Source organism: Trichosurus vulpecula, chromosome 1 (genome assembly GCF_011100635.1).
Source record: "Trichosurus vulpecula isolate mTriVul1 chromosome 1, mTriVul1.pri, whole genome shotgun sequence".
NCBI classification, from domain to species: Eukaryota; Metazoa; Chordata; class Mammalia; order Diprotodontia; family Phalangeridae; genus Trichosurus; species Trichosurus vulpecula.
The window spans coordinates 74771131-74793386 of NC_050573.1; the positions used below are offsets into that span (position 1 = coordinate 74771131).

General features: G+C 50.1%; 1 protein-coding gene across 3 annotated transcripts in view; it reads left to right on the plus strand.

Moving 5' to 3' along the window:
• Positions 1–22256, plus strand: part of RFX1 (regulatory factor X1) — a 36837-nt gene that overhangs the window by 12193 nt on the left and 2388 nt on the right. Inside the window, exons 2-20 of one of the 3 annotated variants that reach the window (XM_036741034.1) lie at positions 698–1068; positions 9583–9692; positions 10007–10090; positions 11421–11513; positions 13271–13366; positions 14082–14177; positions 14837–15244; positions 15929–16023; positions 17095–17404; positions 17810–17991; positions 18800–18919; positions 19029–19144; positions 19484–19602; positions 19718–19827; positions 20080–20231; positions 20315–20412; positions 21414–21563; positions 21764–21972; positions 22053–22206. In XM_036741034.1, the coding sequence (XP_036596929.1) occupies positions 744–1068; positions 9583–9692; positions 10007–10090; positions 11421–11513; positions 13271–13366; positions 14082–14177; positions 14837–15244; positions 15929–16023; positions 17095–17404; positions 17810–17991; positions 18800–18919; positions 19029–19144; positions 19484–19602; positions 19718–19827; positions 20080–20231; positions 20315–20412; positions 21414–21563; positions 21764–21972; positions 22053–22206 (3027 nt within the window). In that variant the 5' untranslated portion in view covers positions 698–743. The remainder of the gene's footprint in view (positions 1–697; positions 1069–9582; positions 9693–10006; positions 10091–11420; positions 11514–13270; positions 13367–14081; positions 14178–14836; positions 15245–15928; positions 16024–17094; positions 17405–17809; positions 17992–18799; positions 18920–19028; positions 19145–19483; positions 19603–19717; positions 19828–20079; positions 20232–20314; positions 20413–21413; positions 21564–21763; positions 21973–22052; positions 22207–22256) is intronic. The other 2 variants (XM_036741032.1, XM_036741033.1) reach the window with 2 other exon arrangements.

Sequence of the window (22256 nt, forward strand, 5' to 3'; positions counted from 1 at the left end):
TAGCCTCCTCAACAATAAAATGAGGACCTCTGAGGAGCCTTCCATCTCCAGGGCTATGACTCCATACACTTGTGCAGCTAGTGTGACTCTGGCAATTTTACAGGTTGAAGGGACTCTTTTCCTTACCTAAGGTCATCTGGAAATAGGAATAAACTAGGGGTGCAACAGGTGTTCCCAGGATCCCAGGAAACTGTCTTAGCTCTTTTTCAGAAATTTACCTTGCCATAGGGAGATGGGATGGCCAGAACCTCTTGGTCCAATGTAGAAAATGAGGACAGCCAGACCTCATCAGACATTTGTTTGCCATCGAGGTCTCAGAGGTGGTGGAGCATAGACTAGCCAGGCCTCTCAGGGCAAGCAGCGGCCACGAACCTAGAAGGGCAAGGTTAGATACAAATGTGGGCACTTTACCAGCATTTGAATTGTGGAGAAAGGCTGGCTGGAGCCCCAGTCAATAAGGGATTGGCCTCAGGGACCTTTGAAGAATTGGTTCCCAGTGTAGTTCTGATAATGAATTCACCTATGGTCCCCACCATGCACCCATGCTATAATGGACTCTAATTGGTTATGGGCCATGGGGTCTAATTAAGTTAGTGGCAAACCCAAATGATCTCTGGGAGCTGTATGATGTCCCTGATTTGCTCTGCTGTGGATTAATTCTTGTTTTTCCTTCTTTTGTTTTTTTCCTCTTCCCAAGGAAGCAAAAAAAAGCCTTATTTATTATCATTTTCCCCACTGTTGGCATGGCAACACAGGCGTACGTTACTGAGCTTCAGGCGGCCCCGCAACCACCACAGCCTCAACAAGCCCCTCCACAGGCTCAGCCCCAGCCACCGCCACCACCAGCGGCCCCTCAGCCACCACCACCACCACCACCGCCGCCGCCGCCACCTGCCGCTGCCACCTCCCAGCCACAGTATGTTAGTGAACTGCAGAGCCCACAGCCCCAACCTGCCAGCCAGAAACAGTATGTGACTGATATCCCAGCCCCCCAAGCACAGTCACAGCCCAGTGGCCAGCCTGCCCCAGCCCCGGCCCCCCAGCAGTTTATCGTGGTGACGGTCTCAGGTAAGTACAAGAAAGAAAGATCGGGTCTTCTAGTCCTTACATGAGGTGGTTGTCCTTGGAGCATCTGGGAGCATCCCACCTATGAAAGCCCTTTGCATCTAGCATAATAAAAGTTTCAAGGTTCCACCAGTTAAAGGTACCTGATTCTAATGCCCTATAATCTGTGATTTATTAGAAGGATTAGGGGCAGCTAGGTGGCACAGTGGATAGAGTGCTAGGCTTGGAATCTAGAAGACCTAGGTTCAAATCCTGTCTCAAACACATACTGACTGTGTGACTCTCGGCAAGTCACTTAACCTCCCTGTGCCTCAGTTTTCTCACTTGTAAAATGAGGTTAATGATATCACCTGCTTTCCAAAGTTGTTATGATGATCAAATAAGATAACATGTAAAGTGCTTTGCAAACCTTAAAGTGCTATATAAGTACTAGCTGCTATTATTATTATTAATTTTATTATTTCTGATAATCATTTTTGTTTAGTTGTTATTAAGTAATCATAGTAATAGTACCAGTAGTACTCTGATACCTCCTTATGGTAGGGAGATGATCTTAATTCAAAGGCTATACTAGCAGGCTATGCCTATGTAAACTTAGAGTTTACCAAGCTGGAATCGTATCAAGTATGAGTCTGGCGACATATTCCATGGCTTTCACTGAAGGTTGAAGGATCTCTTCAGGGGACTGGCTGTCAGGTGATGATTTTTTTTCAGCCACAACAACTCAAAAAGCCTCCCTAAACAAGACAAGCCTTAGAATGGGCATTGCTATTGTCATCAAATGTTTGAAGAGTTCTTATTTGGATGAGGGATTACATATGTCCTGCCCAGCTCCAAAAAGCAGAACTAAGACCAGTGGATAGAAGCTACAAAGAGGCAGATTTTGATTCATTAGTGGGGGAAAATTCCCTAATGATTAGAGCTATACAGTGGAATGGAATGTGTCATAGCCTGAGGTCTTATAAGTGGAGGTTAAATAGCCACCCCTTGTCAGGGTGGTTTTAAAAGGGATTTTTGCTTTGGGTAAGGGTTAAACTAGATAATTCCTGGTGATCCTCCCAACTCTAGGCATCTATGACAAAAGGCATGCAGGAGGAGTGGAGCTCTTCATCAGTCAAGGAATTAACCACAATGATGCAATTATGAATCCTTAAAGTATAATTACGAATAATAGTATTCATTTTCCTTTTATTATCCCTAAAAGAGATTGTTAATAGCATCAACACTTGGATATAAAGAGTTCAACTGCCTTTATATGGGGAGAAGCTTCCATTTTCTAGGAGGTTCTGGAGTAGAGCTATGAGCCAGTCATTGAGTCTCTAGCCCTAAAAGTCTCTGACCCAGGCCCTGCTTTGACCCCCAGGCACCATAAGATTCCCAGAAGACATCCAAATTACATGACTTTAATGGATTCCCTTGTGTTTTTCTTCAAATACTATAATGATCACAAAATTATTCTCCACTCCACTCTTCCCCCCCCTCTCCCAGTCACCTAAGGTACTTCAAGGCCAATGAATCATTTGCAAGTCTGTTTGGTCACCAGGGGAACTGGTTTAGAGATAGGAAACAAAGGGTCAGAATACAGACGTTTAAAGAGTATATTTCTCTAAGGATCGGTATTCTAACTAGGCATCTTAAACATTTGGGTAATGGATACAAGGGATATACAGAGAAGTCTCCATGTTTGAATTTCTAGTTAGTGAAGGGCCATGCGGATGAAGATGAACATCAGGAGAATCTTCTAAGACTGGGGGAGTGAGTCCCAGCCTGGGAGAAGTTATTACTTATGATGCAGACTTAGAGGATGAGGTCCACTTAATGGGATTTCATTCCTTTTGCCATCTTTATCAGCTTTGATTGGGTATACCCCAAATTCACGCGTTACTGAGTAGGGTGAGCGTGCAGTACAGTAACAGCCACTGAAGGTGTTACTGAGCTCATCCCACCACAGGTTGCTGTTATATTGCTCGGTTGAGCCTTCTGTAGAAATTGTTCCAGCCAACATTTTTATCATTGACTAGGATGAAGGTCTAAATGGCATGCTTATTGTGTATGCTAATAACTGTCAAATGAGAAGGGTAGTCAGTGTAGTAGATGGTTTGAACTGAGATTATAGGTAGACTGAATCTAATAAGGTTAAATTCAATAGGGAGAAAGTCCTACATGTGAGTTTTTTTTTTCCAAAAATCAACAACATAAGTGATCATGGAGACCATCTAGAAAGTAGATCTGGAAATCTTAGTAATTCTAAGCTCCTCATGAATCCGCATTGATGTAGCCAAAAGATACACAAGCAACTTGGATTGCATTAGCAGGCAGAGCAGCATCCAAGATGAGAATTTGGATGATGCCACTGTCCTTTTCCCTGGTTAGACCACATCTACAGGCAGGAATGAACGGAGTGACAATAGGTCTCATGGTGAGAGCTTAACCATGCTGGTCGAGGGTTGGTTAGAAGAACTGAAGATGTTTAGCCTAGAAAAGAGAATATTTAAGGAAGTCCTGGGATTGCCGTCTTCATGAATTTGTAGACTGAATGAAGGATCAGACCTACAGCTAAGACTAACTCAAGGGTGGGATGGGGTGTGAAACTTACAGAGGGATATTTCAGCTCAGTCTCAGGAAAATCTTCTTAACAATTGGAGCCACCAAGAGATGGAATAGATGCTTCAATGTGTAATGAGGAAGGAGGGATGGCCATTTACTGGATAATGTAGAGGAGGCCTCGATTGGGTTAAATGACCAACCAGCCTTTAGGATATCTTTCAACCTTATCGTTTCATGAGATCAGTGGGGTGAAGGAGTAGGGCAAATATGTTCACCCAAAACTACCTTTCCTTCAATTCCCTTTTTTTCTCTTAATTGTTTTATTTTGTCAGTCTCATGGGTCTCCACTGGGACAAAGTATCTACTTGCCAACCTTCTAAAGGAATGAAAGGGGCTTTGAGGAACTTTGGTCCTAACCATTCAAGTTGTTCGTCTAGGGCAAAACACTTCCACAGGGGTACCCTCAGGTACCTTACCACAGGAGACTGGTTCAGGCTCAGGGTCTACTAGACCCTGTAGGCTAAGAGCTGTCTAGTCTATTCCATGGCCAAAAGCAATTGGAAATTATCCAGGGATCAGAGCAGGGAAGGGAGGGGCCCCTGGCATTGGTTCTCTGGAGTGAGACCCGGAACACACATACAGGAGGCAAGTTGAGGGAAAAATGAAAAGCTGACTAGACTAGCAACAGAATCCTGTCCCCAGCCAATCTGCCCTGGAGGTGACTTTAAAGATGATACTGGCAAAGATCAAATTACTCACAGTTGGGAACAATACTCTGAATTCAGAAATCTCTGTTCTCAGAGGCAGCCGAACTTTTAAAGGAAATCTGAGCAGGAGGGAGGAAGGGTACTGTAGATTTCAGTGGGCTCTGAGCCCAGAGAGGCTGGATGCCCAGCTGAGGATAGGATGTGCCTTCTGGGTCCCTTAGTTCCTCAGGAAGAAAGAAAGTAGCCCTTTGGTACCAACTTGTCAGTGTTAAGACTGTACTGAATGCTGCTTTCTTCTCACTTTCACAAACTTTGGTACCCAGAGCTGAAGAAAAATAAGGCAGTGGGCCAAGATGACAAATCATACAATTTGTATCAGTTCTTTATTTCTTTTGTATTGGGTTGTCTTGGAAATCTGTTTCTGTATGGGGGGAAAGTTTGACTGTCCTTGCTAGGATCACAAGAGATTGTATGGGGTGGTCATGGTATCTGATTGGTAGGAAATCTACCTCTCACAATGTCCCCTTACTCCACCCCACCCCCAAATCTCCAGCTTGTTGGACAATATCCCTTATCTGTTTTCCATGGTACTTCTAAGAGTGGGAGGGCAGGTGGACCTATGGGTAGTCTGAGTCCTACAGGTATCTTATGTGCCTCTTTCCACAGACACCTGGCCTTTTTCACTTTCTATATCTGTGTGAGCAGCATCAAAAATTAGCCCCCCACAGACAGAAAACATGGGCTTAAAAAGCAATGGCCTAGGGCTTGGGTCATATAGGATATCAGGGGCAGAACTGGGCTGAAAGCCTCAGACTTTTATGATTCCTGGCTTGCCTGGCTTCTGTGAAAGCTACACACACACTTAGGCTGGGAGCCAGGAGGCTGCCCAGGTCCTAGGAGCAATGGGAATTTTAATTAGAAGCCAAGAACAGCTCCATTTCCAGGAACCATTTTCTCCCCCCAAACTAACTCCCCAGTGGGAGTGTCAGGTCTCTAGGTTGGTAGCATTACAGAGTCTGCATTGAACTATATGGCCCAGAATCAAGCCCTCGTTTCTGGACTAGCCTAACACTATATATACGCCAGCAAGGAAGTAAGGGCCCTCAGCATCCTGCCCTCTGTCTATAAAGGATCCCTTTCCCTAAGAAAGTCAAAGACTAACTGGAAATCTATTTCACCTTCACAACCTTCCCTCACTGAAAGAGTCACTCCTCATATTCATATAAGTCACCTATGGTCCAGCTGGCTTAGGACCACACAGCACATCCATGGGAAAGCTGAAGACCACTGATTGAGTGAGAGGGATTCAGTGCAACCCACCATTGTGACACCAAGCACTCTGGCTGTTAACTTCAAGACTGGAGGGCTCTTGGGAGAGGTCCCTTCACACAAATCTCTATATACATCCATGCATACACAGAAAGCTATAGACAGACCTACCCGGAGAGGAGGACATAGCCACAGACCACAGAATTACAAAATCTCACGATTGGAGTACACTTCAGAATCATCTAGTCCACTCAATATCTGAAGGGACAAAGGATCATGTAGGCTGCACTTCTTGAAGTCTTCCAGTTACAAGGAACTCACTACTTCCTAAGGCAAAATACTCTACTTCTGAACAACTATAATCTTTAATCAGTCTTTCTTTTGATCCAGCTAGACTCTGCTTCTGCAGATGCAGAACAAGAGATGGCTCTTTGTTTTGACCCTTGAGGCCAAGCAGGATAAGTCTGATCCCTCTTCCGGAGGACAGCTCTGCAATGTGGGGAAGTTGGAGCACAGATGTGAATGCCCATAGAGAGAGAGAGAGATGTACGTGAGGAGGAGATGGTAGGTAGGTCAGGAGGCTGAAGAGAAATACCTACCCCCCACCCACCTCCATGGTTCGAGCAAAGACAGTCAGACTATCCATACATAGTCACATAGACACAGACGCACCCATCAGAACACAGGAGGATGTAGTCACATAGCCATGGCCACAGATGAGTGTGCATGTGCATGCACACACACACACACACACACACACACACACACGCACGCACGCACGCACGCACGCATCCCTGCAAGCACAGATCCACAGATACCTTTGGGACATCTGCAAAAAGCCTGAAGTTATTAAGAAGCTCACTTACCAGGTGCTGGCTTCTCTTAGTACTGCTAGAAAACCAACCAAACCAATTAGAGCCTCAGCCCAGGCCTAAGAATTGTGACCGTCAGCCTGGGGGCAGTGAATGTTCCTCTTCCTGTGCTGTGCCTCAAGTAGAAACACTGAGGACTTGTGAGAAAAAATGACAGTTGCTGTTAGCTTTGGGTCTTGCCCAGGGGTCCCTCTTGGACCTCTTCAGGCAGCAGCCAGAGATGCCACTAGCCCGACACTGAGCTGTGAGACAGGAGGCATGACACTGAACTGAGCCAAAGCTCCATCCCTCTCTGTACCTCCATTTCCAAAGCCCAGTGTTTACAGCTTAGTTGATGTCCCATCCCTTTGACTGGGGACACAGCGTCCCAGCTTAGGTTACCCGCACGCCTAGATGTATTGGGAGCATCACGTGGCACAATGCTTTCTCAGATTGCTCCCAGCTTTACCAGTTGGGCTGGAGTCACTAAATGCCTCTTCCCTTGAGGCCCCACAAGGATACCACGGGAGGCCCAAATAAAATCCAAGAGAAAGCAGTTAAGCTAACAACAGAAATTGATGAGTTTGTAGGCTATCCTGGGGACTCTAGCTGCCAGAATTATTTCAATAAGCATTGGCTGTCATCGTCATCCTCTGAGGACAATCCCCCTTCCCCAGTACTGAGCAGCACTGGGGTTTGGCTGCTCTCTTTCTCATCAGATCAGCTTGCAAATCTTGGTATCAAGATTGTACCTAATTGGCCAGGACCCAGCACACAGCAGCTTCCCAAGGCATCATCCCCAAAGAGCTCAATCATTCCTGAAGCCAGAAGGGCAAGTCTGAAGGTCGTGGGCTTTTTAAACAGCCTCTTCAGAGGCTTCAGCTGTGGGTGATACCATGGGCCCTGTACTGGTGGGCACTTTCATCCCATCTCCCTGGAAAAGATGATCAAGAAGTGCTCTACTGAGCCTCACCATCCCTTCAGCAGGTTCATTTGTCCCTTTTACTCCTGCTTGATGCTCCTACACAGGGAAAATGGAATGCTTTCATCCTCAGTTTACCTCAAGACAAAATGACACCCCATCTCCACCGTCCACCCAGTTCTTGCCCTCCAAGCCTTGCAAAAAAGCACCTTCATTCAGGATATTAGCAAATTTCCCTGAAGCATTAGGGGCCAAAGGTGCCACCACATGTGGGGACAGATATCTTTCAAGGAGTTAGGATCCCACAGAACTCATGCAGAGGGCTGGCAGGAGAAGGGGGGAGGTGCTGAGGATTTGTTCTCTTCAGGAGAAAAAAAATAGCCCCTCCTCCTGCTCATCACCTCAGAGAGATGTGCATGAAACTTGACCTCCTTCCTGATAGCATCTCCCCAGCCCAGGCACTGACCTCTCAGTGTGCTGCAAAGGCCCCTCCTTGTTTTGTACCTACTATGAGGGAGATGTTTATTCAGAGAGAACCCAAGGAGCTTTGGAGCAAGCTCGAGGGGATTAGTTCACCAAGGTTGCTGGTATAAAAGCTGCCCTTGTTCCCACCTGCTTCTGCAGAGAGGCGTGACCAGGAGCTGGCCAGGCAGGCCACCCCTGGGCTGCATCATGTTCTATGATTGCCTCTTCACAGCTCCCTGCCAGCGTGAGTAACCCCCCCCCCCATCCCCTTGTGGTGAGTTGCACATTCTTCCCACTGAAGGACCATAAAAAGTAGGAGGGAACTGGGTGTGAATGAATGGAAAGAAGGGAGGGACGGAGGCAGCCTAAACAAAGGGGTTTGGGGGGGGCAGTATCCCCAGACTTCTACTGCCTCCTGAGACTAAGTTTCTTTGTTTTTACCTGCAAAATAGATAAGCTGGTCCCTAGAGTATCCTGGTGGGCATATTGTGAGAATCATTAGCAAACAGTGCTAATGTTCTTTAGAAGTATGACCAAAGGCACAGGCTTGAAGGCAGGATCTCCCAAATCTCCATCCTAGTCAGGGAAAAATTAATTCCACATCCAAGCTTTTGTTTTCCTCCTTGGACAAGGACAGTCTCCCCTGCCTTTCTGTGGTGTCTGTGGAGCAGATGACGTAAAAATTCCTATCAGCCTAGCCAGGGGTAAATAGAGTGAGAACTGCAGGGGGCATTGAAGAGGAGGATATTGAGAAGACTGGAGACTGTACAATAGGAGAATCAGTTGAAGGGGCTGGAAATACTTATTTTACCTAGAAAAGTGAAGAGTGAATAGGGACATAATAGCTTGTATTCCAACATTTGAAGAGTGGTCCTATGGAAGAAGGAGTAGCCTTGTTCTGCTTGGCCCTGAGGGGCATAATTAGGAGGATAAGTCCTAGAGGGAAGTTGCAGGGGCTTATTTTAGCTGTAGAAAAGGAAAACTTAGGATGTCTGGAAAACTTACTAACAATTGTCTAAAAGTGAAATTAGCTTCCCAGGAGGTAGTGAGTTCGTATCACTGGATGTCTTTCAGATAGAGACTGGATGATTCTTTGTCATTCCTCGTAAAGAAGATTCTTGCTCAGAGGTTAGACTAAATGACCTCTAAAGCTCCTCCCTTCCACCTCTGGGATTCTGAGCTTCTGTTGTTCTTCCTTAGGAAGCCATCCTGGTTCAAAGGAAAGGTCAAAGGGGGCTGGGGTCAGGGAGAGAAGAAGGGCATTGGAGTTTGAACCTTGGGCTCCTGTTTTCCTGCAGAGCCATACCCAAGGATTTGCCTCATGAGGCCTTCAGTGCTGTAGTTCTCTCTAGCCTTCCCTCTCTCTTTGCCCATGTCTCACTGGACTTTAGAATACCTCTTCCATGCCAGTCACAGGGCCATGCCTGGGGCTTTCCCCTGGGAATGAAGCCAGGTGGAAGAGTGGATGGATGGAGTGGACAGGCACTAAACCTTAGAGCTCCTAGACAGCATTGCTCTCTACACAGCCAGCCCATTCCTACAGGATCCACACACATGCTGCTGGCGTGGGAGGTGACCCCAGCTACATTCAGAAGGATAATCAGTAGCAGGAAGTGTAGACCCTGCTGGAGTTCTGATACTTCCCACATCTACCCCCAAATACCTCTGTCCCCTTCCTGATACTCTAGAGACTTTCTCAGATCCTACACTTCCACCGCTGCACAGTGTGCCTGATCTGCCCCCTTCTTCCCTACAGAAGGGGCCATGAGGGCCAGTGACACCGTCTCAGAAGCCAGCCCAGGCTCCACAGCCAGCCAGTCTGGAGTGCCAACACAGGTGGTCCAACAGGTCCAGGCCACACCGCAGGTATGGGGCTCCCAAGGTAAGGGGATTGAATAGCCAGCTCTCAGCACAATGGGAGAGGCTGTCTCCAGCCACTGGGGGCTTGAGTCTTCCCCATCTTGGAGAGAAGCATAGACTGTGCTTCTCACTGCCTCTTCCTCCACCACTGCCCTTTAGCTCTGCCCCTCACCATCTGCCAGAGCCATCTGTTTGCTTTCTCTTATCAAGATGCTTTGCTCCATTCTGCTCAGCTCCCTTTCCATCCTCTCCTTCCCTTACCCCACAGTTTAGGGGTCAGGGCCAGCCCCCCTTCACCTCACTGGGCTTTGTTCCAACAGCGGTTGCTGGTCCAGGCAAGTGTGCAGGCCAAGCCTGGTGCCGTGTCCCCTCTGCAACTTACCAGCATCCAAGTGCCCCAGCAGGTAAGGCTGACCCACCCAAGGGGTAAAGGGAAGGTAACACCCTCTTCTCTGGCACCTCAGGGGGCCCACCATCCCTAGCCATGAAAACCAAAAAGTCCTAAAGGGGTATGGTAACACCTCCTTTATTCACTTACCTCCCTGTTGCCTGTATACAACGTGAAAAACAGTTCCAGTCCATTTCTAATCAGGGAAATTAGAGCTGCCAAACCCTTGACTATCCTTTTCGTCAGGTATCTCCAATGAGAAGAGCTATGCTAGCTTGGTCTGTTCTTTACCTCTCAGAAGGCAGCCAGTGTCAGGGAAAGAACACTATCCCTGGGAGTCGACATCCCTGTATTCTCTGTTCCCAAGTTATTATGGCCTTGAGAAAGTTACCTCAAACTTCATAGGATGATGATATCTAGCGCTAGAAGGGACCTTAGAGATGACCAGGCTCTATGTGCTCCGGGTGTAGCATGGCCTGGTAGCAAGAGATATGGATTAGGAGTCAGAAGACAGGGCCTCTGATCCCCCTTCACCCATTACCTTCTGTGTGAACTCATTCAGGCCCCTTCCCTTCTCTGGTCTTGGTTTCTTCATCTACAGATGAGATGATTAGACTAGAACTAAATGATTCCTAAGACTCTTTGAGCTCTAAAAAGCCCTCTAACCTCTGAAGGTTAAGGGAAATCAAGCCGTCTTCCCATTATACTTCAGCACCTCTCAAATAGCAGACTTTTGTGATTAGGATTCTTATGACTCTTGGATCTAGAGGCTGGGGGCTCCTCTTTGCATACTCTGCCCTTATACCCATGGACCCAGGCATCCTGAATAACAGCAAGTACAGCAAGAATGAGGGAGAGGGAGAGGCCTCAGCAACCATGGAAAGAAGGCAGATTCTTGTTTCCTGCCTCACACCTCCATTACAAAGAACCCTTTCGTGTTTACATAGAACTGTACTCTAGTAGCCTTGGGCTGGAGAGCAAGGACTGCAGAGGCAAAATTCACACCTCCCACCCCACAGGGTGAGCTAACGTGAGTGAATCCCACTGCCAAGAAGCTCTTCTGACCACCTGGCAAGCATACTGGAAACCTACTCCAAGCAGCACAGGGGGAAAGCATTGAACTTAGAGCCAAACTTAGCCATTCAACTAGGGTTTGAATCCTGACCTCAACCTAGTTCTTTCCCCTCACTGAGATCTGCACAACTATGGGTTGGATTAGATAGTGTCAGAAGATCTTTCTAACCCTAACATGATTTGGCTCTTAAAGGCCAGCCCCCTGGGATCGCTGGGATTAGGTCATGCTCTCTGCACCAGCTTCTTTCTAATCACAAGCATTCCCCACACAGCGATTGGTGGTGCAGAGCACAACCCAGGCCAGCAAAGGGGGCCCGGCCTCATTAGCTGTTCATAGTGTCCAACAAGTGCACTCTCCCCCAGAGGTAAGTGGCAGCTCCCAGCCCTGTGGGTCTTCCCTCCCTCCCACCCAATTCTGTCATCTTTTTCTCTCCTTAAGCTGTTTCTCTGCACTTCCCTTACCTTGCCTGTAGACCTCAAATCCTGGCTTCTGTAGGTGACATTTAATGAGGTCAGGATGGCTTTCAGCCAAGGTTAGCAGCTAAGGATTTTTGTCGGGGAACAGAGAATGTCCTAGCCCAGACTGAGCTTCAGCAGAGTCTGGGCTTTTAAGCTCAGGGAATGGAGAGCACAGCACCTTATGAGGCTGGATATTGCATCTCCTATCTCCTGGGTTGCTGTGTGACACCTCATCCCTAAACCTCCTTCCCAGCCCTACCATGGAAAGCTTCACCTCAGAGATAAAAACAAGTTTTCATGTCTCCCTCACTCCAAGATCTTTACATGGATTCTCTAGTCTTGGAGTCCGGGGCAGGTGAGACACGAGGGTTCATAAGCTAAGACATTGAGAGCAAAGGCCAACTCCACAAGAAGCCCAGTGCTGTCTTGGGAGCATCACTCCACAGCCTAGGGATGCCTGTCACTCAGCCTGACCTTCCCTGCCTCCCAGACCGGTGCCAATAAAAGAACCAGGCAATATTCATGGATTCTCTGGCTTATAAGCCCTACAAAGCCAGGGAGAAGACAAGGTCTTTACCCCCTTTGACTGTCTTATTAATTATCCCTCCAATAATATCCCTCCAAATCATTCCAGCATTTCAGTACCAAACCAGGGGGTGATGGGTAACACAAGGCAAAGTTTGTCCCAGGGGCTAGCCTGAGAAATACTAAGTTGGACTTTAGAGAACATCTAAGAGATTTGAGATCAGTCTTTAGCATGGACAAATTTTTATGGGGAAGATCCAGCCAGTGCTGGGTACTGAGCAAAAGCTCAGGACTTCTGGACTCATTTGCAAACTTTGTTGCAAAAGGGGTTCTCTTCCCACTGTGATCTGTCCAATTTAACCCAAGCACTTTAGCAGATACAGGGAATTGCTGAGAATGGGTCCCAGAAAAAAGCCTACCCTGTCACCTCTGCTCAGCCTACCCTGATATGTGCCTGAGCCTATTCTTGCACCTCCACCCCACCCCTCCCTCCCTTCCTTCCTCCCTCTGTGTGTCTCTCTCTGTCACTCTTCTCTCCCTCTCCCTCTCTCCCTTCCTCCCTCTGCGTGTCTCTGTCTATCTCTCTCTCTCCCCCTCTCTCTCCCTCCCTCCCTTCCTTCCTCCCGCTGTGTGTGTCTCTCTCTGTCACTCTTTCTCTCTCCCTCTCCCCCTCCCTCCCTTCCTCTGTGTGTCTCTCTCCCTTTCTCCCTCTGTGTGTCTCTGTCTGTCTCTCTCCCTCTCCCCCTCCCTCCCTTCCTCCCTCCCTTTGTGTGTGTCTCTCTCTGTCACTCCTCTCTCTCTCTCCCTCTCCCTCTCTCCCTCTGTGTGTCTCTCTCCCTCTTTCCCTCTGTGTGTCTCTCTCTCTCCTCTCTCCCTCCCTCTGTGTATGTCTCTCTTGTCTCTCTCCTTTCTTCCTCCCTCCATGTGTCTGTCTCTCCTTTCTCTCTCCCTCCCTGTGTGTCTCTCTGTGTCTCTCTCTTCTCTCCCTCCTTACCTCTCTGTCTCTCTTTCCCCTCTCTCTCTCCCTCCCTCCATGTGTGTATCTTTCTCTGTGTTTCTCTCTCCTCTTTCTTCCTCCCTCCCTCTATGTATGTCTCTTTCTCTCTTTCTCTGTCTCTCTTTCTCATTCTCTCAACAGCGTTCACCAGGACAGGGGAACAGCTCCACCAGCAAAGCTGGCTCCGTGCAGCAGCTCCAGGTGCATAGTGTCCAGGCCGTCCCTGTCACACAAGAGGTATCTGACAGGGGAGGTGCCCAGGCAGAGCTGTTTCCAAGGGTCCTGAAACATTCTGGGATATGGAACCACTTTATCATCGAACCACTGACTCTATACAGTACTTGGAATGGGAGGTCCACCATGGGGTTTGGAGTTGAGACCAGATTCCATCCTCCCTCTGCTGACTCCCCGTGGGACCTTGGGCAAGTTTCAACCTCTTTGAGCCTCAGGTCCTCATCTAGAGGTGGTCTTTTAGGCCTTTCTGGTTCTCAGGTTCAGTGACTTACCTAAGGCCACACAGCAAGTATGGCTGAGGCCCATTAGATTGGCCTGTCCCAAGAATAAGGTATTCCACCCTCCCTTCCTAGTAAATGCTTTCCACTGCTTCTCATTGCCCTACAACAGCTAATGCTACTCATTTTATCACAAGATGCTGAGATCTGCCCTGGCAATCTTTTAAGTGAATGAGTGTTGGCCTGTTCTGCCAGGGAGGAACTGATTACTACCTATCTGTATTTCCCTTTTGGCAAAGAACCATGAGAGGAGGCAGTAAGGGAGAATGGGTAGACCAGGCCATTCCACAGGTTCAACAAGAGGGGCCCCAGATTCTGGGACTCGTTCACATGCTTGAGTGCTAGGCCCCCTAGCTGCTGTCAGCCTAATGGGTGACAGGACAGTTAGGAGGGATGTGACTGCCCCTTCCAGTGAATTGGGGTGCTGTGTGTCTCCCCAGAGATCCGTCGTGCAGACCACTCCACAGACACCAAAATCAGGCCAAGTGCAGCAGCTGACAGTACAAGGGTTGCAGCAGGTCCACGTCACTCAAGAGGTCTGTGTCTCTGGGCCACTGGCTCTTACCCTTCCCCTCCTCCCAATCACCTTGAAGGTTTTCCCTACCCAAGCTGTGACTGGATGGGCGGTTTTCTGGGAGCTAAGAGAGGCACCAAGAACCAATGGGCTCTTCAGTGAGGCAGCTGAGCAGATGACCTCTAAGGTCCCTCCAGTTCTAAATACTGTGATTCTCACCTTTGAGAAGGGAGGCCCTGTTAGAATATCTTGCCCCAAGGACAAGGTCTGGGATAAAACCCTGTTTTGCCCACTTCCCTGCCTAAGATACTGAAAGAGAAGTTGCTATATATTTTCTTGGACTGAGAGACCTTTGTAAGGTATAGACCAGGGCGTGGAGGGGCGCCTTTTAAACTTCCAACCAGACACACCCAGCCCCAGAGCCGGGAACGCGGTGCCCAGATCCGGCCCCGCCCGCTCCCCACCCCCGCAAGGTGCGAACCAGTGGGGCCTCCCTCCTCCTTCCCAGGCCGGCTTCCTGGTCTCCCGAGTGTCCCAGGGCAGCGTCTGGGGCCCCTAAGGCCCCGTGGGAGGGTCCCGCGCTTGGTGCATTTGCCGTGCCGCCCCCTGCCCGCACCTCTCCTGCCCAGCCCCCTCGCCAGGGCTGCGGGTGATGGGCCAGTGTCTCTGTTTATCCTCCAGTGCTCAGGCAGTCAGTTCCCCGCTAGGAAGGGAGAGCAACAGGAGCCAGCAGCAGAGCCGCCTGTGGTGCGGGCCGAGCCGGGCGAGCAGGCCGGAGAGGCGCCCCTGCTATTAGAGTGCAGTAGCGAGACCCCGCAGTTAGGCAGCGGCAGCCCGGAGCCCCGGCTCCATTACCTGCCCGCGGCAGCAGCGGCGGCGGCGGCGGCGGCGGCGGCAGCGGCCGAGCCGGGTTCTGAGCAGTGGGTGGAGCTGGTGCGCGTGCTCCCCCAGCAGCTGCTCCTGCCCCAGCAGAAAGTGGTGATCGAGCCCCTGCCCGGGCTCTCGTCCCGAGCCAGCCCCGACCAGAGAGTCAGGATCCAGAGAGTCCCCCAGGTGCTAGTGTTCGGCACTGCGGCCACAGCCCTGAAAGTAGGTGGGGAGAAGGGGGCGGGGCTGACTTCTTCTGCCCAGAGCCTGCCCCGGTGCCCCCAGTCCCCGGATTTAGCCAGACCACACCTTTAGGAGATTCTTTACCCTTGGTCCTGGGACCCTCGCCCTTCCCTGTCTCCCCACAGCTCCTAGCCCCTGCCCTCCTGCTCCTAGGCTCTGCCGTTTGCAGGTACAAGCCCTGCCCACCCGTTCTTAGATCCCTCCACTTAGCAGCACCATCCATGCTCACCCCACCTTACATTCAGTCTCCATTTTCTGGCAGGCAGTGGGCCTGAGTTTCTGGCCACGGGATGAGTTTATTCTGAACAAGAGCAGCAGGGTTCCAGACCTTGAACAACAGTTTTTCTTAGGCAAACTGCCAGACCCCTCATTGGGAAGGTCTGCTCACAGGGAAGCCTCTGGGCTCTATGTCTGTTGGCCAAGAGCACAGGGTTGTAGGTGATATGAGCTCTTCCAAGAAGATGCCTGTCCTCCCCCACTACGTGTAGAAACTCTGGCCTAGACCAATCTTAAGACAGACAGCAACCCAGTCCCAGGCGTCCTTGCCCTGTTATATCATCTGCAATGCAGCCCGTGTGCCTCTGCTCCAGCTCAGATGCTGCAGTCTGGCCCCAGTGTCAGAGTATGCTAGTCTTCCCCATAACCCTCCGTCTCTTGCCCCAGGTGCAACAGCTCCAGCAGGTGCCCGTGCAGCATGTGTACCCCAGCCAGGTTCAGTATGTGGAAGGCGGTGATGCCAGCTACACAGCCAGCACCATGTGAGTACACAATAAGCAGGTCCTGTAGCCCTCATCCCAGCTCCCCTGAAACCCAAACTCCAGATGTAGACTAAGCCATCCTACACTGTAGACAGATGAAGCCATCACAGGCCCTGCCCTTAAGAAACTGACTCACCTCCAGCAGGCAGAGGATTTTTAAGGCATGAGATGCTGAAACGTATCAGAACAGTTCTGGCCGACAGAAAGTGGGGAGACTCATGCTGGCCATGGTCACACATGAGGATTGAAATAGTCCTTTGTAGAGAGGCAGAATCTTTATAGGTGGAGGGAAAGGAGTGCATCTCGAGGAGGGGAGGAGGTGGTGTACCCAAAGGCACAGAGACCAGTGAACCTGGCACTTCAAGGCATCACTAGGAGAGACCTACCTGCCCAGCTCCAAAGGAGTAGAACAGGATCATTAAAAAGTAGTAGAAAATAGAGCTAAAATCAGGCTCTTGGTGGTCTTAGAGGCCACTTTTTTTTTAACTTCTGTGAACCGTAGAGAGCCACAGGCACTTTGTGAACTGAGAAGGGATGGGATCAGAGCTGAGTTTTAGGAAGACTAATTTTGGCAAGATAAAGGGGAAAGTCTTGAAGTTGAAAGGTTCCATCATGGAGGCTATGACAGTAATCCAGGTGGGAATGAGGGCTGTGGGAATGGAAAGGAGGGAAGAAATAGGCCTTGACAATTGGTTGGATCTTTGGGATGGGGAGATAAAAAGTTAAGAAGACCCACCATGAGCCTAGAGTGATGAGGAAGATGACAGAGCCAGTGGCAGAAATGGAAAAATTGTAAAGAACGTTCTCTTAGTTTCCCTTTGTTAATCTTTTGGTACCATTCTATGGTGATATTCAGCTTAGGCCCCAATTAGACCAAAGCAACTGGGTGCTTCTGGTGGGAGAAGTCCCAGAAAGCTTATCGAAAGGCAGAAGAACACCCTAACTCTAGGGTAGGTTGACTAGTGGCACTCAGGGCTTATGACACTAAACATCTGGATATGTCTGGAACTCCCACAAGCTCTGCCACAGAGATGGCCACCCAGCCCTTCTTCTTCCCTGCTTCCCTTACAGTCGCTCAGGTACCTACCCCTACACAGAGACACCACTATACACCCAGAATGCGGGCACCAGCTACTATGAGTCCCAGGGCACAACGGCGCAGGTCAGCACACCTGCCACCTCACAGGCTGTGGCGAGTAGTGGCTCAGTGCCCATGTATGTGTCGGGTGGCCAGATCGTCACCAACTCTAGTGGCACAAGCAGCGGAGGGGGCGGCGGGGGCGGCGGGGGCGGCGCCGGCACCTACGTGATCCAGGGCGGCTACATGTTGGGCAGCTCCAGCCAGTCGTACTCTCATACCACCCGTGCCTCACCAGCCACTGTAAGTGCCCCTGTGCCCCCTCCTCAAGGGAGAAGGGGTGGGGAAAAGGAACATCACTTGGGGTAGAGCAGCCTTGGGAATGTTTCTGCAGCACAGCTGTCTCCCACCTTCTAGTGACTACCCTGGGGAGTGACTGTGCAGGTGAGGGGTACAGGCCAAAAGGATCACAAAGGGAGGGGAGAGCCCAAGTTCAGAGCATTTCATACCACCTGCCTCCTGAGGATAAGCAGGGGGAAGAAGGGGATCAAGAAGCTTTAGTCCATGACACTGTCCCTAGGAGGGCCCTGGGTCTGCCCTAGTTGCCTCCTTTCCATATAGAGGTGATGAGCAGGGGTCTTACCTAGGTGGGGGCTGGCCCCTGGGTTGGCTCCCTTCCCCCCTCCCCCCCACTTCTCTTCCCCCTAGGTTCAGTGGCTGCTGGATAACTATGAGACGGCTGAGGGTGTGAGTCTGCCCCGAAGCACCCTCTATTGCCACTACCTCCTGCACTGCCAGGAACAGAAGCTAGAGCCCGTCAATGCTGCCTCTTTTGGCAAGCTCATCCGTTCCGTCTTCATGGGCCTCCGTACTCGCCGGCTCGGCACCAGGTATGCCTGTCTAGTGTTCTGAGGTCTTTCCCCAGAGCCAGGCCTCAGGGATACTCCCGGGACCGGGACCGAGCCCTTGGCCCTCCTTCCCTCCCATAGCTCTGCCCACTAGTAGTTATAACAATACATACACCTATGTCAAGTGAAGAATTTCCTCTCCTTGTCCTTTTAGGTTGTGGGTTTCTTTTTGGTGACATCCTCAGTCACTCCCCTAGAGATTTATTTTTGGCAGATTTCCCCCAGTGAACTTGTTACCTGGTATAATGGATAGAGAGTTGGCCTTAGAATATGGAAGACCTGAATTCAAGTTCCACTTCTGACACTGTGACCTTGGGCAAGCCATTTAACTTCTGGGTGTGCCCTGGCCAGTTCTGCTAAATGGCTGCATTACTAGATGGAAGCTCCACAAGGTGATGGTTGGGCCTGGGGTCTTTCAGATTGAGAGCAGAATAAATTTACTATTTTCCATGCTGGGAATTACACCACACCTCCACCTTCCTTAGCCCTAACTGGAATTTCTTGGGACCTCACAGAGCGCTTTGTTTATACCTTACCACGCACTTGCCACGTGATGTCAGTTATACTGGTCTGTGTTAACACGTTATCTCTCTATTTCATGTGAGTTCCACAAAGATAATGTCTTCTCCAAACGTTGTACCATGCCCAACATAGGCTCTGCAAATAGCAGGCAATGAATAAATATTGTTCAAATGAATGAATGAATCCCTCCTAAGTAATATTGGGGGCATCCCTAGCCTAAACCTTATCTCTAGCTTTCCCCTCTTTTCTTTCCTACTCTTCTTTCCAGGGGGAACTCCAAATACCATTACTATGGCCTGCGTATCAAAGCCAACTCTCCACTCTTACGCCTGATGGAGGACCAGCAACACATGGCCATGCGGGGCCAGCCCTTCTCCCAGAAACAGAGGTTGGTATACTTTGATGTCCAGCCTAGGGGTCTCTGGCTGGCAAAGAACCAGGGAGGGAAGACATTCCCTTCCACCTGGACTCTCTCTTTACTTCCCCTACCTTCCCAGGCTTAAACCAATCCAGAAGATGGAGGGCATGACCAATGGTGTGGCAGTAGGACAGCAGCAGGCATCAGGCCTGTCCGACATCAGTGCCCAAGTCCAGCAATACCAGCAGTTCTTGGGTAAGAACCTGTCCTAATGCCCAGGAACGTTGCTCCACAGCCCACACTGCAAATCCCTCCGGGGAATCCCCTGACCCAAATGAGACCACAGAAGGAAGATAGAGCTTAGGCAGGCAACATCCCCTGAGCCCTGCAGAGGTGGAATGTGAAAAGAACTGGATAAAAATCTTTGACCTGTGTTCTACTAGTTAGCATGACCTTGGGCAGTTCACTTAATGTCCTTGGGCTTCAGTTTCTTCATCTCTAAAGTGAGGAACTGGGATGAGATGATTTCTAGGGACCCTTCTATAAATAAATCCCCTCCTCTGATCTGTCCTGGGTCATTTCTGTCCCCCACAGATGCCTCAAGGAGCCTACCAGAATTCACTGAGCTTGACCTACAGGGCAAGGTGCTACCTGAGGGGATTGGAACTGAAGACATCAAGGCCTTCCAGGTCCTTTACCGGGAGCACTGTGAGGTATGGGGCCATGCCCAGGGTCAGGGTCCAGAGCACCAGCATTGCTAGCCAGGAAGCACGGGGGCAGGGTTGTGCTCTTCCACCGATGGGGACATTCCTGCCATATCCTTGCCAGGCCATTGTGGACGTCATGATTAACCTGCAGTTTACGCTAGTGGAAACTCTGTGGAAGACCTTCTGGAGGTATAACCTCAATCAGCCCAGCGAGGCCACCCCCCTGACTGTGTGAGTATGGCAGGGAGCCCAGGGCAGCCGCAGCAAGTGTCCTTTAAGGCCTTCTTCTTGAAGAAGGGGCCCTCACTCATGTCTGTGTGGGTCTGTCTGTCTCTATTCCTGTATGTATGTCTGTACATCCGTATGTTTCTCTGCGTATACCACTGTGTGTATGTCGGTGTCCCTGAGTTGTATCTTACCTACATATGTCTTTTCCTGATTATGTGTTCATGTCTGTGTCCCTGCTTGTGTATCTCCGTACAGCCACGATGAAGCAGAGAAGCGGCTGCCCAAGAGCAGCCTGGTGCTCCTCTCCAAGTATGAGCCTGTGCTCAAGTGGACCAAGGACTGTGACAACTTGCTGTACCAGGGCCTGGTGGAGATCCTTATCCCTGATGTGCTGCGGCCCATCCCCAGTGAGTAGGGGGTGGTTGGGGGCAGCCAGCTGCGGCAGGAGCTCTCTGCTCACCTCTCCAGCCATTCTGTCTGTCCTCCGCAGGTGCCTTGACACAAGCAATTCGGAACTTTGCCAAGAGCCTAGAGAGCTGGCTCACCAATGCCATGATGAACATCCCTGAAGAGATGGTTCGGGTGAAGGTGAGGGGGATGGAGCTTCGTGACCTGCTGTTAGTTCATCCCCATCCTAGAACACCAAAGACCCTTGGAACTTGTGTAGTTTAGGTAGGGTTAGTTCAGCCTCTCTATTTTACAGAAGAGGAAACTGAGTCCTAAAGAAAGTGACTCTTCCAAGGTCACACAAGTGGCAAATAGAATTCTAATAAGAACTCATGCCCTCTGATTTCCAGACCCAGTGCTCTTTTTCCCAACTGTGGAGAGCCATAAATGCCAGGCTCAGGAAATTAGACTAGATCCTAGAAATAATAGGAAGCCCAACCTAGTTAGAGCCGTGCAGGAAAAATGAGAAAGGATGGGCTGGTCAGGTTATTGCAGTGGTCCAAGGTGATAGAGAGGGAAGAGGAATATTGTCCAGTGAGAGGGCACTGGATTGGTGTAGAGCCAGAGACTTTTGATTCAGACCCAAACGCTGCTACATGCTCACTACCTGTGTGATAACTCTTTCCTTCAGCTGGCTTCAGTTTTTATTGTTGTTCAGTTCTTTCACTCATGTCCAGCTCTCTGTGACCCCATTTGGGGTTTTCTTGGCAGAGATACTGAAGCATTTTGTCATTTCTTTCTCTAGCTCACTTTACAGATGAGGAATTGAGGCAAACAGGGTTAAGTGACTTGGTCAGAGTCACACAGCTAGTGTGTGTCTATGGCCAAGTTTGAACTCAGGAAGATGAGTCTTCCTGACTCCAGGCCCAGTGCTCTATCCGCTATAGCGCCACCTAGCTGCCCCAGAAAGGCTTCAGTTTACTCCTCTGTAAAATGAGTTGGTTGTACCAGATATTCTCAATACCTCCAAATAATTTAGCACTAAATCCTATGACCCCCTTAAGTCACCACCCCATTCTGGTTCATAGCCTAGATGGTCTTGAAGGTTCTCTGCAGCTGTAATGTTGAGCTGTTCTAGGGCCTGGATCGTGGGTGGGGAGGGGGATCATGGAAATAAAGGCATGTAAAGACTTTGCCCACAGGTGGCCGCAGCCAGTGCTTTTGCCCAAACACTTCGGCGCTACACTTCCCTCAATCACTTGGCCCAGGCAGCCAGGGCTGTACTTCAGAATACGGCCCAAATCAACCAGATGCTCAGTGACCTCAACCGTGTTGACTTTGCCAATGTGCAGGTACCAGCAGCCCCTAAGCATAGCTGGGGCTACCCTGGGAGGAGAAGGTCCTGGGAAGCCCTGTCCTGACCATCTTGCCTCCTGCCCCCACCTCAAGGGTGTCTGGGGATGGCATGATGTGGTATGAGGAGGAAACCACTCATGGGTATGAGCTCAGAGCCTAGGTCCCAAGCCACATCTCTCTGGCTCTGTTTCCCTAGGAGCAGGCCTCATGGGTATGCCGCTGTGAGGACCGCGTTGTACAGCGGCTGGAGCAGGACTTCAAGGTGACTCTTCAGCAGCAGAACTCACTGGAGCAGTGGGCAGGCTGGTTGGATGGCGTGGTTAGCCAGGTGCTCAAGCCCTACCAGGGCAGTGCCAGCTTTCCCAAGGCTGCCAAACTCTTCCTTCTCAAGTGGTCTTTCTACAGGTGGGTGGTGCCTAATGAACAGGGACTGGGGGCAGCCTGGCTCAGCCCACCAACCCCAGGCCTGCCTCCTCTTCCTCTAGCTCCATGGTCATCCGGGACCTGACCCTGCGCAGTGCAGCCAGCTTTGGCTCATTCCACCTGATCCGTCTCTTGTATGACGAGTACATGTATTACCTGATTGAGCACCGGGTGGCCCAGGCCAAGGGAGAGACACCCATCGCTGTCATGGGCGAGGTGGGTACAGTAGGTAGAATGGGGAAGATTGGGGGGTAGGGGGAACGGAA